Below are 19,521 nucleotides of genomic sequence, written 5' to 3'. Positions count from 1 at the left end.
CTTGAGGTCTTGTTTCTGAGATACTGATGCATCATTTCAGCTAACTTATGATTATTATTTTATGGTTCATTTTTCTCCTCCTTGTCCTTATAGCCTATCTGTGTATTTATAATTACATGGTTTGTTCAGTACATTGTTGGGTTAAGTTTTTAAATTCCAAACTGACAAACACCACATGTTATTTGTAGTGTTTTATTTTCTCGTTTTACTGCAGTGACTTATTTGGTTGAATTTGCTATACAATATTGAGTTTACTTCTTCTCCTGCATTCTCCTGTTTATTATTGCACTAACAAAAAATTTCTAAAATCTTACTTTCCCTTTCTTTTTTTTTGTTTTTTTTTTTAATTAATTAATTAATTAATTTTTTATTCTACTTTACAATTCTGTATTAGTTTTGCCATACATTGACATGAATCCACCATGGGTGTACATGCGTTCCCAAACATGAACCCCCCTCACACCCCCCTCCCCACAACATCTCTCTGGGTCATCCCCGTGTACCAGCCCCAAGCGTGCCGTATCCTGCATCGGACATAGACTGGCGATTTGATTCTTACATGATATTATACATGTTTCAATGCCATTCTCCCAAATCATCACACCCTCTCCCTCTCCCTCTGAGTCCAAAAGTCCGCTATACACATCTGTGTCTTTTTTGCTGTCCTGTATACAGGGTCATCATTGCCATCTTTCTAAATTCCATATATATGTGTTAGTATACTGTATTGGTGTTTTTCTTTCTGGTTTACTTCACTCTGTATAATAGGCTCCAGTTTCATCCATCTCATCAGAACTGATTCAAATGTATTCTTTTTAACGGCTGAGTAATACTCCATTGTGTATATGTACCACAGCTTTCTTATCCATTCATCTGCTGATGGACATCTAGGTTGTTTCCATGTCCTGGCTATTATAAACAGTGCTGCGATAAACACTGGGGCACATGTGTCTCTTTCAATTCTGGTTTCCTCAGTGTGTATGCCCAGCAGTGGGATTGCTGGGTCATAAGGCAGTTCTATTTGCAATTTTTTAAGGAATCTCCACACTGTTCTCCATAGTGGCTTACTTTCCCTTTCTTGGTCACATTATATTGCATTTTGTTTATTTTTAGTGATTGCTCTGGTGAATTTGGTGTGCATCCATCATTTCTCACAGCAGCCTACTTGAGCAATTGCTACATCACTTTATCTATAATGTAATAAGTTGAATAATAGATAGTGTAATTTCCCACATCCCTTTATTTTCACCATTATCAGCATTGATTTTATTCTACATGTTATATACCCCATAATATTGTTATTAATTTATAAATAATAGATATTTTAAAAGTATTAACAAAAATACAAAATAGCCTTTTATATTTATCTATACATATTTAATATTTCCTTCTAATTCATTATTTTATGTTGGTCCACATGTCCTTCATTCTGAAGAGTTTCCAGTTAATAGTCTTACAGTGCAGTTGTGCTGTTGATTAATTCTAATGTGCTTTATATTACCTTGATTTTGAAGGATATATAATTATAGGTTGAAAGGTTTTCTCTCAGAACTTTATGGATGTCACTCTCTTTTTATCGGTTATTTCTGATGAGCATTTAATGGACATTCTCATTGTTTCCCTTTTTATCTTTACATTTTATTTTTAGTAATTTTACAATAACATGATTTTCTTTGATTTTTCTCTTACTTGTTTGTTGAGTGTCTTTTTAAGTGTGGTATTGTTCTGCACATTTGAAAAACCAATGGTTATTATTATTTTCTCTCCTTTCTCTTTTGGACTCCAGTTATATAAATGTTATACTATTTGAAATTTTTCCATAGTTATTGAAATTATCTTTATTGTTAAAAACCATTTTTTCTGCTGCTGCTATTATCTCTCTACTTTAATTTGAATAATTTAAAAAATAATCTTTAAAATCAATGGTATTTTATTCTATAATATTCGATCTTTTGATATAACCATTTTGATCTTAGATATTATATTATTCAGTTCTAGGAGTTTCATTTTTTTTTCTTTCTTTGTTGTGTTTCATTATATGGTCACCAAAATATTTGATTTAGACAGTTATCATCAATAACCGGCAAAACTTTAAAAGAAAGAGTGATGAGGAAATTCATAATAAATGGTTCAAGTGCCAGTACATGAAGCTAATAATGAAACTTAGGAACAAGAACACATCAAGACTAGAAATAAAATGTGACAAAAGGAAAAAATTTTGGCCTTCAGATATGAAGCAATATTAAATGTAGAGTATCAGTTATGAGTATTGTTGACGAATATGTAAAATTGCATCTAATCAAGATTCTACTAATTTAAAGTGAATAAAGAAATATATTAAGCCATACTGTGGGGATGCAGTCAGAAAAATCCATAATGTGGGAAATCCATAGGATCAATTACTTTTCTCAACACATAAATGGAAACAAAAGTTAAATTTAGTGTGATGAGACTTGTGGGTTAACTGAGATTTAACAAATGTCTCAACAAACTACATGGTGTGGAAATAGCTGAATCTTGACTCAAAGATGTTTAAATAATTTTAATTTGAGTTTTGTTTGAATATTTGATTGTATTAAAGACATTCTTAATTTTTAGTAGTTAATTTTGATTTTTAAAAAAGGTACACACATACACACATATATATACATGCCATGTGTGCCCAAGTTTGCTTGTGTGTGTAATGAATCATTAAAATGATAGGACATTTCAAATTGTTTTTAATATGAGGAAATAGGCATTATACAGATTGAGCAAGACTGATCATGTCTTGATAATTTTGAACCTCAATGATGGCGTATAAGCTGTTCATTATACTATTCTATGCTTAAATGTATGAAGATACCATAATATAAAGTTAACTTTGATGGTATTTACCTGACATTTTAAGTGTAATACATATCACTGCTAGTGATAGTTTTCCAAATTTATACACATTATCTTTTCATAAAGAAAACTGTACTTGTTCCAAATGTTTTCATTGTTCATTGCTATCAGAAATATGTGTTTTATCAATTTCTAAGCAACAGACATAATTAAAATTTCAAATATTGAACATAAGGTAAAATTAATATTTAATTTTTACCTCAGGTGAATTTTTTCTTTATTTTCATTAAGTAAACTTATAACAAAGAATATATCTGCTTGAAGGAATTAGAGAGGGACCATGGAATTCCCATTAACAACAGTATGTTTTTTGTTAATTAGCCTTTTTTAACAGCTCTTGCTAACAGGAGCCAAAGACCTAAGAAATCTATCAGGGACAATCAAAGATACGTGGAGAAAATTCAAACAAGGTCATATGAAAAACTCCTAACTGAAAAAGATTTTATGACTTTTCTGTTGATTAAGGCATTGTTAGATCTGACAAAATTATTTTTCTTCTGTGAAAGTGAAAGTGAAGTCCCTCAGTCGTGTCCGACTCTTTGTGACCCTGTGGGTAGCCTACCAGGCTCCTTTGTCCATGGGATTCTCCAGGCAAGAATACTGGAGTGGGTTGCCATTTCCTTCTCCAGGGATTTTTCTTCCTTAATCCCAAATAAATCCAATTTGGTTATATGGAGACTATGTAAATATGGGAAATACAAAGTTATTCTGTTTCATTTAAAGGTGAGAATTACCAATCATGTCATGGAGAGTTGTTATGATCAGTATCAGGTAAATGGAAAGTTCTAAATGGAAAAGTCCCTAGCTTGTTTTTTTTCTTTCTTTCTTGTCTTAATTTTTTAAATTCATTTTTATTTATTTATTTTAGTTGGAGGCTAATTACTTTACAATATTGTATTGGTTTTTGCCATATAGTGACATGAATCAGCCCTAAGTGTACACGTGTTCCCGATCCTGAACCCCCTCCTCTCTCCCTCCCCATCCCATCCCTCTGGGTCATCCCAATGAACCAGCCCTGAGCACCCTGTCTCATGCATCGAACCTGGACTGGCGATCTGTTTCACATATGATAATAAATATGTTTCAATGTTTTCTCTCAAATCATCCCACCCTCACCTTCTATTCAAATACTGAAAGATACCTTTCATCTCCATTTTACTTATTATAAACATTTAGCCATGTTACCCAAGCAGTGTAATTTTTATTTTATTTTCTATAAATGGTTTTGTTTCTTTGTTAAGATGAAAAACATTTCTTTGGTATATATTTGCAATATAAAATTATCGTAGAGTTTCTATTCACAAAGTATTTCATAACATCAATATTATGAATCAGTATAAAATTTTAAGTCCCCCAGATCTTAAGCTGAATTTTCTTTTTTTTTATTAGCTATGTTAAGTATCATAATTTAAGAAACTGAATGAGAAAACATTTCTATTGAAAAAGAGAAATGTCACATTTTCACCTGGTTTGGTAGTTGATTTAACGGAGTTTGAGTTTTACTGAAATAGAAAGAAGTAAGCAAGTTAAACTTTTAAAAATTTATCAGTGCCAGTTATCAGTCAAGGAGATTGGTAGGGCAACTTTTCCACCTCAGGCAGATTTATGACAATAACTAGGCAGAAATTTGTAATTGTTTCATTAAAATTATTGCTACAAAATATGATTAACTAGCTTACCTGGAAAATAAATGCATATTTTGTCCCATTTTTACAGATGCATAAGTTTTATCCTGCCTTCAATAATTCTGTGAGAAAGTGTTTGTTTTGTTTTTAGGTGATTTAGGAGAATTTATTTATTTATTTATTCTAATTGGAGGCTAATTACTTTGCAATATTGTAGTGGTTTTTGCCATACGTTGACATGAATCCACCATGGGTGTACATGTGTTCCCCATCCTGAACCTCCCCCACCTCCCTCCCCATCCCAACCCTCAGGGTTGTCCCAGAGCACCAGCCCTGAGCATGCTGCCTCATGCATCAAACCTGGACTGGTGATCTGTTTCACATATGATAATATACATGTTTCAGTATTCTCTCACATCATCCCACCCTCACTTTCTCCCACAGAGTCAAAGTGTTATTTTTTAACTATCAAAATATTGTTTTATTCTGTTCTCTAGGAATATGGAAGATATGTAAGAGTTGAAAATATTACAAGAGAGCTTAAGAGTTTTGTTTGCAGCACACTATTTCCCCTGAAGAGTACCAGTTGGAATCCAGAGCAAAATGAATTGTTGGTTATTGCTGCCTTTTATGTTGGGAATTCCTCTCCTATGGCCTTGCATTATAACAGCAGAAAACTTTAAAACAGAGGAGGTGAGGCACCCAGCGGGATCTCACTTGAGAGTCAGGCGTGGCTGGATGTGGAACCAGTTTTTTGTACCAGAGGAAATGAATAAGACCAGACATCACATTGGCCAGGTACTGATTTTCTGAAAGTGCTACTGGAAATAACCTTGTAAATCTAATCAAATGAGTTGCGGAGGCTTCAGTATTTGATGAATTTTTCATTTTCTCAGTAGAACTATTAGAAAGGCTCAAACAACAGCATAACTGATTGTTTCATATTTGCAAACACCTGAAATATTCACAAAATTTGAAGAAGAGGGAAAGCTCCGCATTTCAAATTTCACTTTAGCCTCTCATGTGAAAATGCGGCATTTATCAACATCTGGAAATCTGATGGTGTTATTTTTGGTAATAGATCAAAGCAACAGTAATGTTTACCAACAGCATTTAGCTGAATTTTCCATTATGCTAAGTGGCTGTTGATTTACCCCTCATTAATTTTTAATGAAATAGATTAATACCAAATATTTTTACAGTCATGTAGCTTCAAGAACCTACACACTTCATTTGATTAGTGAAGTTGAAGTAAAGTGAATAATTATTTCACTTCTCTCTATAAAAACATTTTAAGAAAATGTCCTTAATGACACAAAACATTTCCTATTCATGTTTTCAGTTTTTATTCTTAGTTGATTTTCTTTAAACAGAGGTAATTATAATATCATGTCCTTCTTCTCTGTAAGGCTCTTTCTCTGGATGAATGAACTCAAATAAGTTTAACCGCTAATTAACTAGCACTAAAATTTAATTGGGCCCAAAGGGTGAAGCACTCAAAATTCATTAACTCCCTCCTTCTAGCCCTTTCAAGAGAAGTTCTGTGTTAGTGTGTTGTCTGGATTCCACACGAGTTCATCTAGCCCATCAGCCAAATACATGAGTACATTCAACCAATGACCTCGGTTAGGATTTTAGGCCAATTTCAGTCATTGGTGTGTGTGTGTGTGTGTGTGTGTGTCTGGTATAAGTAATATTTCTCACGCCTTTTTTGACTTTTAGTGGTAAGGCTCTAAGGGAAGTGCATCAGTGCAATCAAAATGAGGACTAGTGATGTGGTTAATTCACATTTTCTCCTTTCATTTTTTTGCTTTTGCTCACTACATATAACTTTTATTTCCTCCTTTCATTCTATAAAAATATTTATGAAAATATTCTATAGATATCTTCCTCTAAACAACCTCATTAGGCTTAAACAGGATACAGGTAACTGTTTAAAAGAGAGTAATAGTGAATATTTACATGTTTGTAGTGACAGAGCTGGTAAAAAGACAATGTAGCTGATATGTCCAGAAATCACTTTCTTTTTGATCAATTTGTTAAAAGGGGTTAAAATTTGGAAGCACAATTAAGTAAAGATTTAGTCATATAAGTTTGCCAAATTGATAGTAAATACATAATTGAAAAAATGGTTTTGAATGGAAATATAGAAAATGTATAATCATGAAACTGAAATGTGCTTAACTTATGCATTTTGTGACATAAATAAGAAGATGTCGAATTATGGTTTTTTTAAATTAAATCTGAATCCTAAAAAGATCAAGCTCACTGATCTATGACAATTAAACTGAATATACTAGAAATGCATTTATTCATGACTAAATCTGACTTTCCTTCATCCTGATATTCAAACTATATTGAGATGATATTGGAAACCAGGGGCCTTGATTCTTCTCATTTGTAACACTTATTTTAGAAAACACATTTGTTTTCCTTAATTTCTTATCATTAGGGCATGTGGACTTCACTTTTATGAATAATTAAGGACTTTCAAAATTTAAAAGCTGTAATTCTTTTTTCATTATTTCCAATTTGTTTATTTTATTGTAAAACAATGATTCAAGACAGCATTATATTATTAAATTGTTCATTTTGATATCTTGAGCTATTCTCCCCACATAGAAAAATGTATTAATTAGTCCAGAAAAATGATACATTGTACCTTGAGGTGTCAGAAAAATTATGAAATTCAGCTTGTGTTTATTGGTTTACTGTATAAATTTTCAGAGAAGCTCTTACTTTGAAGAAGGGCATATTCATAAATAGTGCTCCCCAGCTGGCACAGTGGTAAAGAATCCACCTGCCAATGCAGTAGATGTGAGTTCGATCCCTGGGTCAGGAAGATCCCCTGGAGGAGGAAATAGCAAACCACACCAGTATTCTTGCCTGGAAAATTTCATGTACAGAGGAGAACATGCACACACCAGTATTCTTGCCTGGAATAAGATGGACAGAGGAACCTGGTGGGCTATATTCCATGAGGTCACAAGCAGTCATACATGAATGAGCACATACACACATTCATAAATTGGAATATGAATAAGGAATCAAGAAAACCATGGATTCAGAATAATTAGGAGGTTACTCTGTAATGATTCTTTTCTTTAAGTAAAATAAGTTAGATATGAAAAGTCATGTAGTATTATCTATATCATAAACCTTTTTAATGTATAAAATTCAAAATTCCATTAACACCATGATGAATAAGCTATTTAGTGAGAGCCAAAGAATAGGTACATTTGAGAATTAAGTGGACTATATTGGAAAGAAAGAATTAGATATAATTTGGCTTAAATTTGAGAACTAAAAGACCATGTTTGCAAGAGGGGAGGGGCTGTGTAGGCGAGGGTCTGGGGTCAAACAGGGTTTTGGTCCAAATCATAATTCAACCCCCAAACCATACAATTCTGTGAAAGTTTTTATATTTTTAAATCTCACTTCTCTTCTCTATTCAAATAATTTATTAAATCAACAATATGTATTTCACAATATTAGTATGAGAATTAATTGAAAAAACTAATATAAAGCAATTTTCAGATTTTATGGATGATTGAGATTATTATCATAGTCTCAACATGCTCCCTAATTTTCTTACTAATATTTCCATGTCTTCTATGTGTTTTTAGCCTAGAGATAGAACATCACTATTTAATTTATGTAAGTCATTATCTCTTTAACTGTCTCTAGATCCCAATCTAATATAAATATTTGAGAGTATGGTTTTAATGACTAAAAATGTAATCATCTGAGTAAACATGAACTGACTGTGTTGTGCATAATGTATAAAAGAGACTTTGTTTTTCAATCATTATAGTTTCTAATTGGAATCATCTATTTAGAGTAATAAAATTTGTATACTGCTTTACAGTGAAATTTCAGAGTCATCTTCCTGGTGATAGATTTTAATCTTAAATTTAACATTTCACCTCATCTAATATGGGAAGAGTTGACTCATTGGAAAAGACTCTGAGGCTGGGAGGGATTGGGGGCAGGAGGAGAAGGGGATGACAGAGGATGAGATGGCTGGATGGCATCACCGACTCGATGGAGGTGAGTCTGAGTGAACTCTGGGAGTTGGTGATGGACAGGGAGGCTTGGCGTGCTGTGATTCATGGGGTCGCAAAGAGTTGGACATGACTGAACGACTGAACTGAACTGAATACAATATGGGAATTATATGAAATTATTAGTTTGGAGAATAATTAACAAACATGATAATGAAACAGTTAACATATATCTATTTTAACATATCTAGATAGTAAATTATCTCTCTTTGCACTTGCAGCTAAGATCTGATTTAGACAATGGAAACAACTCTTTCCAGTACAAGCTTTTGGGAGTTGGAGCTGGAAATATTTTTGCCATTGATGAAAGAACAGGTGACATATATGCTGTAGAGAAGCTTGATAGAGAGGAACGGTCCCTCTACACTCTCAGAGCCCAGGTAATCGACACCACTACTGGAAGGGCTGTGGAACCTGAGTCTGAATTTGTCATCAGAGTGTCGGATATCAATGACAATGAACCAAAATTCCTAGATGAACCTTATGAGGCCATTGTACCAGAGATGTCTCCAGAAGGTATTGCATATTAATTTACATCAAAGATGTACCTGTTAACAATGAAAAGAGATTTAAAATTTCAAGCATATGTTTTGAACATGAATTATTTAAAGTTCTACCTGGGTACTTCCTTCTGCAAATCTGTTAAGTAAAATATTTGAAAAATTTGACTATACACTAAAATTTTATAAGCAATGATACTATTTATTAATAGGTAATTTGTCTTGTTAAAATATAATGTCAGTCTTCAATAAAAAATGGTTAAACATGTTTGAGTGATACATGAAATTATTTAACTTGTTCACTTATCAATTTCTTCAATATAAGAATTTACTTTCCAAAATAAACTATACTTTTGAATCTCAAAAAGAAAACATATAAGATCGTCTCCATTTAAAAATAAGAGAAACCATTTTATAAGACAAAAAATCTATAATCATCCAAACAAGGGATCATGAAAACTAAAAACAAAACAGTTGAAGATCTCTGTGTAGCCACATCCATTTTTAATTTCTTTTTCAAACCCAGTATCATTTTAATAAATACTTTAACTATAAATACTTGTAAAGGAAAATGCTTTCCATGAGATTAATAATTGACTGCCTTGGAAATCAGACTTGTTTCCAATAGGGGGAAAATTATCATACAATCATACAAAATTTGTCCTCTCTTTTTTGTCAGAAAATTGTAACAAAACAACAAATAGTATATAATTTTTAATTCATAAAATGTATTTAATTGTGATAAATGAATTTATTTAAGTGTGATTCAATAATGATTATTTTTAAATTATGCTAAGGTGCTTTAAAACTGCCTTATCTGAACATTTGATCCATTATCCAGCATGTCTAAAAATGTAGATTCCATAATATACTTTCCTGATTCTTCACCCTTTAATAACTAGCAATTTAAAGACCCATTTCTACATGTATTCAGAACATAGAATTTTAACACCAGCATAAACAAATTTAGCTGTGTTATCAAGGCCAATTATCCTTAGATACAAATGATGAATTAATATTGTCCTGTCTGATCACTAGGCAGATATATATTTCTTTTTCTCCTTCCATCCTTCTCATCTTCCTCCTCCTTTTCCTCCTAGCTCTTTTCTTTTTCTTCTTCAACAAATATATGTTATAGATCTTAGGAATTTTTTGTGAGACTGAGGATTTGGTTGTAAAGAAAACATATGAAGTAATTGCTAGTTAACAGATGTTATATTTTAATTATAGTGTACAAACTGTAAGCAACTATTTTAAAGAAGCCAGGTAATATTTGACCTTATATGTTATTAAACTGTTAAGTCTGAGCAAAATATGATGATGGCTAATTGACTGGACAAAGTGGGGTCATTTAGGAAGTACTATTTAAAGAAAATGATCCAAAGAGGCCAGCCATGCCATGTTCTGGGATAAAAATTCCCATGGCACAGTGAGGAGAGCTGCAGAGTGTATGGCAATGGATGAGATCTCCTTGGTGAAGAATGTAGGTAGGGAAAAGGAAAAGATACAGGGTGACAGAACTGCTAGATATAAAGAAGTTGACTGGTGAAGGAGAATCAGTGGAATTAGACAGTCATGTAAGAAAAGAAAGACATGAGAAGTGATGTTGCAAAAGAAGAGATCCTCCAACTGCATGGAAGCTGCTGTAAGGTTGAATAAAATCAACAGAGAAGACTGATTTTTTTTCAAGCATTTGTACAAGTTTACATGTAAGTTTACATACACAAAATAAGTTTTTGCAGGACAATATATCTGATAAAGTGGTCAAAATCAAATATCATTTAAATTTTATTTTCATAAATTCCTTTGCAAAAACTACCTTGAAGATTAAGAGGCTATTCAGAACAACTAAGTTGATTTTTGAGAAAATCTCTAAAGGATAATATAGGAAAACAATATCAACTATCAATGTAATGGATAGAACGCAGACTTACTATATTACATACTTTGTTGTTATAAACTGCTTCCCAGGTGGCACTAGTGGTAAAGAACCTTACTGCCAATGCTGGAGACATAAGGACACAGGTTTTTATATTACACGCTATGTTGTAAGTTTATTAAAGGAAGAAGTAAACTGAGAAATTGCTCTTATTAAAATCTGAGAAAGTGATTTTTTGTAATTATACTTTCTTCACATAACAACATAGATAAAAATTGATTTAAGAGATCTTTAGACTACAAGAGTCCAATCATTGTCTCTTTGCATTTACAAATAGTTTAGTCATCTAAACCACCAAGCTGTGGTGACAACTCAGAAATTCAGTGACCTTTAGCTCTTTCAGTCACCAAGCGAAGGCTTTTCCTCTCTCTGGTATACATTCATGGCTAATTGAACTTCAAGAAGTTATTCAATTTAATTTTTTTAAGTTTCCATATATTACCCAATTCTAATTACAGAATGGTGTCATAAGATAGAATAATAGGAATTAAGGGTGAGAGAATTCAGTGTACACATATACAGGTTTTGGGTTATTGCTCCTTCCCTGAGCACAAAATTTTCATGATCACTCTGCATTGTCACAGTGGTTCTAGGCAGGGTGATCAGCTCTCCAGTTCTACCAAGGACCAACCTACTCAGTTCAGTCGCTCAGTCGTGTCCGACTCTTTGCGAACCCATGAATCGCAGCACGCCAGGCCTCCCTGTCCATCACCAACTCCCGAAGTTCACTCAGACTCACGTCCATCGAGTCAGTGATGCCGTCCAGCCATCTCATCCTCGGTCGTCCCCTTTTCCTCCTGCCCCCAATCCCCAGCATAAGAGTCTTTTCCAATGAGTCAACTCTTCGCATGAGGTGGATAAAGTACTGGAGCTTCAGCTTTAGCATCATTCCTTCCAAAGAAATCCCAGGGCTGATCTCCTTCAGAATGGACTGGTTGTATCTCCTTGCAGTCCAAGGGACTCTCAAGAGTCTTCTCCAACACCACAGTTCAAAAGCATCAATTCTTCGGCACTCAGCCTTCTTCACAGTCCAACTCTCACATCCATACATGACCACAAGAAAAACCATAGCCTTGACTAGACGGACCTTAGTCGGCAAAGTAATGTCTCTGCTTTTGAATATACTATCTAGGTTGGTCATAACTTTTCTTCCAAGGAGCAAGCATCTTTTAATTTCATGGCTGCAATCACCATCTGCAGTGATTCTGGAGCCCAAAAAATAAAGTCTGACACTATTTCCACTGTTTCCCCATCTATTTCCCATGAAGTGATGGGACCAGATGCCATGATCTTCGTTTTCTGAATGTTGAGCTTTACCTATATATATATTTGCAACTTGTACTAGAAGCATTTGTCGCTGATTTTTAATTTTTTAAATTAATTCTTGCATTACAATAAGCCAGAGTGAATTTTGTAGACATCTATTGTTTTACTTCCAGTTTCTTTCATAATGTGTGAGACATAGGGGCAATGAATGCAGTTCTTTTTAAGACATGATTAAATCTGAATGGGAGCTATATGATAAAACATAGTTAATCTGAGAAACTGATCTAATGATCCAAATGGGGATGAAGGATATCCTGATGATATACTTAAGGTTAAAATAGTCTTGAGAGTCCCTTGGACTGCAAGGAGATCCAACCAGTCCATTCTGAAGGAGATCAGCCCTGGGATTTCTTTGGAAGGAATGATGCTAAAGCTGAAACCAGTACTTTGGCCACTTCATGCGAAGAGTTGACTCACTGGAAAAGACTTTGATGCTGGGAGGGATTGGGGGCAGCAGGAGAAAGGGACAACAGAGGATGACTCCCCTGTGGAGACTCCAGAGGAACCCCAAGATGGCTGGATGGCATCAATGACTCGATGGACGTGAGTCTGAGTGAACTCCAGGAGTTGGTGATGGACAGGGAGGCCTGGAGTGCTGCAATTCATGGGGTCGCAAAGAGACAGACACAACTGAGCAATTGAACTGAACTGAACTGAGGTCATTTATCCTTTAGAAATATATTTATTTCTAATATAATTTAGAGAGAATTTAATTTTTGACCTATTAATGTTGTAGAGTCAACCTTATCAGTTTTAGTGAGAGTACATTAAAAATTGATCAAATGAATAAATAGAGGCTGAACAGTTTAAATTAAATATATGACATATACCATGCTTCATACACTGACTGAGTAATACACATTAAATATGATACTCAACCACCAAGTGTCTGTTATCTATCTTTACTGGTATTATAAAGAAAAGGACACTTTAAACAATCATTGATTGTTTCCATGAAAGACACATCATTGGCCTTGTGGTGATTTTGTTAACATTCTCTGTACTGTATAATATTCCTAACTGAGAGCTCTTCATGACCCAGATAACCATGATGGTGTGATTACTCAACTAGAGCCACACATCCTGGAATGAAAAGCCAAGTGGGCCTTAGGAAGCATCACTAGGAACAAAGCTAATGGAGGTGATGGAATTCCGATTGAGCTATTTCAAATCCTAAAAGATGATGCTGTGAAAGTGCTGCACTTGATAGGCCAGCAAATCTGGAAAATGTACCAGTGGCCACAGGATGGAAAAAGTCAATTTTAACTCCAATCCCAAAGAAAGGCAATGCCAAAGAATTTTCAAACCACTACACAATTGCACTCATCTCACTTGCTAGAAAAGTAATGCTCAAAATTCTCCAAGCCAGGATACAACAGAATGTGAGCCATGAGCTTCCAGATGTTCAAGCTGGATTTAGAAAAGGCAGTGGAACCAGAGATCAAATTGTCAACATCCATTGGATCATCAAAAAAGCAAGAGAGTTCCAGAAAAACATCTACTTTTTCTTTATTGACTACAGCAAAAAGTTTGACTGTGTGGGTCACAACAAACTGTGGAAAATTCTTCAAGAGATGGGAATGCCAGACCACCTGACCTGCCTCCTGAGAAATCTGTATGTAGGTCAAGAGCAACAGTTTAAACTGGACATAGAACAACAGACTGGTTCCAAACAGGGAAAGGACTACGTCAAGGCTGTATATATATATCCCCTGCTTATTTAACTTATATGCAAATAACATCATGCAAAATGCTGGGCTGGATGAAGCACAAGCTGGAATCAAGATTGCCAGGAGAAATGCCAATAATCTCAATACACGCAGATGACACCACCCTTATGGCAGAAAGTGAAGAAGAACTAAAGAGCTTCTTGATGAAAGTGAAAGGGGAGGGTGAAAAAGTAGGCTTAAAATTTAACATTCAGAAAACTTAGATCATGGCATGCTGTCTCATCACTTCATGACAAATAGATGGCGAAACAATGGAAACAGTAACAAACCGTATTTTGGGAGGGCTCTAAAATCACTGCAGCTGGTGATTGCAGCTGTAAAATTAAAAGACACTTGTTCCTTAGAAGAAAAGTTATGACCAACCTAGACAGCATATTAAAAAGCAGAGACATCACTTTGCCAACAAAGGTCCATCTAATCAAAGCTATGGTTTGTCCAGGGGTCATGTAAGGATGTGAAAGTTGGACTGTGAAGAAAGTTGAGTGCCAAAGAATTGATGCTTTTGAACTGTGATGTTGGAGAAGACTCTTGAGAGTCCCTTGGACAGCAAGGAGATCCAACCAGCCAATTCTAAAGGAAATCAGTCTTGAATATTCATTGTAAGGACTGATGCTGAAGCTAAAGCTCCAGTACTTTGGGCACCTGACATGAAGAATGAACTCATTGGAAAAGACCCTGATGCTGGGGAAGACTGATGGCAGGAGGAGAAGGGGTCGACAGAGGATGAGACGGTTGGATGACATCATTGATGAGATGGACATAAGTTTGAGTAGGCTCCGGGAGTTGGTGATGGACAGGAAAGCCTGCGAGGTGCAATCCATGGGGTCTCAAAGAGTTGGACACGACTGAGCGACTGAACTGCACTGCAAGTCAATGTACAATTTCTCTTATACATGACAATTTCTCACAGAAAATATAAATATACAAAATATTATCAAATGATGTGTATTTCTTAATTGCTTTGATGCTTATTTATTATTAATGTTTATGTTACTTTACTATTTTTGAAGATTTCTACAGTTTTCAAATTACTGATTAAGAATGTATACAGGCTTACTTCTCTCTACTGACTTTTTTAGAAAAAACATTTATAAAATATTTAAAGGTTTTAAAGTTAATTAATCTGTATTTAATGAAATGTTATGTCTATAAAACTGAAACAGAAGGAAAGAAAGACAGAAACTGAAGAAAATATGATCAGATAATTAGAGTGATGTTAGAAATGACCGTTCCTAAAGTCCTTCTAAGTTTTCTAGCTGATATTTACAAATTATAAGTGAGAATAAAGCAAGACTTTATGAAATTTATTTTAGAAGTTCTGCCTCAAATTTGTATCATCTTAATTTATTTTACATTTATTCTTTTCATGATAAAAACACAGAACACAGAGCTTCAAAAATCTGTGTTTCCAACAAGACTCATAATGTTAGATTCCATATTTACATGAAAATCATTAGAAAGCACAATTAAATAAAGATATTTAATTTAACCATTGATTTTAAACATACAAGTATTTATTTCCCATGAATTTTATTGATTATTACTAAATTAGATTAAGAATGCTTACCTTATCAAGCTGGTAGATTTTTACATTGCACTTTAAAAGAAAATTCATTAAAGTAGGCATTTTGTTGAAGGGACTGATATTAGCCAAATAATTCTGCTTATTTTCAGCTTGACACTATGTCAAGATCATTTTAATAACATTTATTAATATTTTTAAATTCTATAATTTTTTGAAGAACTGGTTACAATATGGTTTTTGAAGAAAAATGCTTTTAAATCTTCCTTCGATTACTCCACTAATAAAACATCTTTGAATAATCCTTAATTATATATTTTCATGGGTTATTTATATTTAGGTTGCACTAGATTTACACATTTAAAATTTTATATTGTATTTGTGAATAAGGGCTGTTTATTTATAAAGTTATATTTTCTTGTCTAAACAAAAGTATATTTGTTTCATAATTTAGAAAAAGGAGGGCAGGTCTTTCATTGCATATCATCATCTTTCTTGCTAAAGAAAGAATCTTAGAGAACTAGGATCCATTTTTCAAAAAGACCAGAGTCTTAATTTCTTGTAACTATTTATGTTCTCTTCAGGAACATTAGTAACCCAGGTGACAGCAAGTGATGCTGATGATCCCTCAAGTGGCAATAACGCTCGTCTTGTGTACAGCTTACTACAAGGCCAACCATATTTCTCCATTGAACCAACAACAGGTATTCCTGGATGAAATAACATGCAATTCAACATGATTCTAAGTTAGCAAACATCAGAGCAAAAATTCCCTGCCTACAAATGTGTTGTAAAATGGAACACGTTTCCATAAACAAAGAGATTGTAATGTAATCTTAAGCATTTAATTGTTTCTATTTTTTAGCTGATTTTTCTAAGGTTGGGAGATTAGATTTTTCACATCCATACCACAAATGATTTGTGTATGGGTTATAAAGCATATCTAAGGATTATTACATTATAAAAATATGGGAAAGAGACATTTACAAACAATTGACAAAAAGTTGATACAAAGAAAGCCTGCAAGCATATTAAAATTGTGCAACTTTACTAGTCATCATGGAAATGCAAATTAAAATCACAGAGTTCCACCTGTACACTCAGCCAGAGTGAGGTTAATCCTGACTTTATGGCTGGGTGTGGGAACTTAAAAATTATATTTGATTTACATGAATATAGCATTTGATTTTTCTATCCTTCTTCAATTTCTGTTAATCAGTTGAATACTTTATAAAATAAATAAAACAAAAAAATTTTCTATATCTGTTGAACATATAAGATTTATATGACATTGGTCATTTAACAAGTATGATTTCTTTGGTCACTGCAAAGATTAAATAAACATAAAGAAGTTTATAGTCTTTAAAGATGAAAAAAAGAAGTACCTAACTAACCACCCAAAAATGTGGCAAGTGCCAAAAGGAGTAAAATTCTATGGTTGTTAATGAGACAAGTGTTATATCCATCTCGATGACACAAAAAGCTTTAAGCAATTAAAGCATGTGTTGGGTCTTTAAGCATTGCTTATTGATTCATTCATTTAGCAAATACTAAATGTCTCACCTTTTATCAATCAGGTCTCTTGTGAGAATCAGATTTTGAAAAGTATGATTTGAGTGACTATATTCTTAATTTTCCCAGAATAATACCTAGTTTCTATTATCCTGAATGTACAAGTTAAAGTTATTTTAATACATGCAATGAATGGATGCCTTAAGACATTTGGTTTTCATTCTTTTACATGATCTTGGTTGAGAAGGGTCAAATATGTAACAGGAGTTGTGTTTACAACATATTATGTTTACAGTAGTACAACATTGCAATATAAAAAAAATAATAAAAAGGAAGCAACTGGAATTCTTTCCTCTTGTAATTTAAATATAAATATTAAACATTTGCATATTGATAAAAACATGCATTTAGTTTGTGTATATCATAAAGTAAAATAAACAAGGTTCAATAGAAGAAAGTAACACTATTTCATATTGTCTGGCAAGGCAGAATGCACTGAAAACAGGATGCTGAGCTGAGCCTGCAGCCAAAGTGAGGAGAGGAAGGCATTCCAGGTTATAGGAAGAATGTACAGGAAATCCCTGAGAAGGGGAACTGTTGAAGCTCTTAGACTATCCAGGCACCAGGGTGAGAAAACAAAACAGGAGGAAAGCAGAAAGTGAGTTATCTGTGAAGGAGACGTGTGCCAGGTGGCACTCGATCTTCTTGGCCATTTTGAGCCTTGTCTTTCCCTCTTATTCCTCGCTGGCTTCTTAAGTATTATATATTGAACAAATCTGCTAGAGCAATTAATTTCATTAGTGGAGGAGCAGTAGAGTGAGCAACAAGGCAACTGAAAGCCAAAACACAGAAGAGGTAAGTTTTGGAGTGTGTAAAATGATCTAGGAATATATTTAAATTTGTTTATTCTGAAGGTGAGAAGAAAAGTAAAGGAAGTAGGCAAAGTTAGCTGAAGCCTCCACACATGAGAAGTGAAGGTCTTTGTGTCCCTTTCAGTCTCTACACCTTTGGATATATAAATCAGAAGGTCTAGTACTATTCACCTTTGCTAATAGCAAACATGATTCTCTGTTGAGTCACATCTACAGAAGACAGTAGCAGCATCTGTTTCATATATTCTATGGTTTCCATATTGATTACATATACTAGAATATAATTGTGAAACACCAGTCCACAGTTAAAATATCATCAGGGTATGGTCCAATTTATCTTTCTTTTATTTGTGTTCAGGTATCACAGTTTTTACTAAATACTTTGCCCAGACGTTGTTGAAGATTAGCCATTCTCTTTCTTATATTTGTATTATGTGTTCCCCAATCTTTAGGACTGCATTTCGCCTTCCTATTCACCATCTTAAGTTTCTCCTAGGTTTCTTCAATGATGAATAACTTTTTATTGAATAATTTTATAGAAAGCGGACACTTAATACAACAATTTCATGGTCCAGTGTGGGTTTGAATATCTCTGTTGAGTAACTGTGAATCAAAAATCAGCCCTTCTTCACATGTTATGACTCAAAATAGATTTTAACATCACAAGTGTACAGTATTTTTTGCATAAATTTAGCATTTTTATTTACACACGTATCTATAGTAAATCAACTTCTTCCAAGTTTAGGGGAACAGTTAATTGTAGCACCCTAGTATTAGGTCAGAAAAGAAAGCAGAAAAATAAGACTTTCTTCCTCTCTCCCTGTGGTTTATCTTAGCATAGTATTTTATTAAGGATCTACTACTATTAGTATTGTGATGACTAAACTCTAGGCAGAGTTGGTGATTAGTAATTGTCACCTTTTTATCTCCAGGGCAGCATCTGGCACATTGTAGTGATTCAAAATGTGTCAAACCAATGATCTTATGTTCTAATTCTTAAGAAATTAACTAGGGAGAAGCCATGGTTAATCATGAAATAGTAATTGTAGTTTGTTACATTTTTAAAGGAAAAATAAGGATATCTTCTAAAATGGATAGAGAACTGCAAGATGAGTACTGGGTGATTATTCAAGCCAAAGACATGATTGGTCTGCCTGGAGCATTGTCTGGAACAACAAGTGTATTAATCAAACTTTCTGATGTCAATGACAATAAACCCATATTTAAAGACAGTAAGTAAGAAGTACCCTAACAAATGATTTTTGAAAGTATGGGAAACAGCATAGACTAAGCCTTGATTTGGCAATGTATAAAGCATCTGCTTTCAGATTTAGGATAGTGTCACTCTCTCCTCAAGAGTAATTTGTTGGCAATTTTTAATTTGTGCAATTGAATAAATGATTCTTTTAACTTTGCCACAATGACAGATACATGGTAGCACACTTAAACTCTTACTTCCTGAAAACAGCAAAATATTACCAATTTTAAAGTGACATTTCTCCCGCTTAAAAAAAGAGAAAGATCTCACAAGGCAGTCTGTGTAGT

The 19,521-nt window shown here is 33.7% G+C and overlaps 1 protein-coding gene across 1 annotated transcript in view; it reads left to right on the top strand.

The window, feature by feature from the left end:
• Positions 1 to 19,521, top strand: part of CDH19 (cadherin 19) — a 78,089-nt gene that overhangs the window by 23,598 nt on the left and 34,970 nt on the right. Inside the window, exons 2-5 of the mRNA XM_040264336.1 lie at positions 5,009 to 5,309; positions 8,797 to 9,091; positions 16,177 to 16,296; positions 19,044 to 19,208. Coding sequence (XP_040120270.1) covers positions 5,115 to 5,309; positions 8,797 to 9,091; positions 16,177 to 16,296; positions 19,044 to 19,208 — 775 coding nt within the window. The 5' untranslated portion in view covers positions 5,009 to 5,114. The remainder of the gene's footprint in view (positions 1 to 5,008; positions 5,310 to 8,796; positions 9,092 to 16,176; positions 16,297 to 19,043; positions 19,209 to 19,521) is intronic.

The sequence above is a fragment of the Oryx dammah genome, unplaced genomic scaffold (genome assembly GCF_014754425.2).
Source record: "Oryx dammah isolate SB20612 unplaced genomic scaffold, SCBI_Odam_1.1 HiC_scaffold_22, whole genome shotgun sequence".
NCBI classification, from domain to species: Eukaryota; Metazoa; Chordata; class Mammalia; order Artiodactyla; family Bovidae; genus Oryx; species Oryx dammah.
This window is presented reverse-complemented; position numbering and strand designations above follow the sequence as displayed.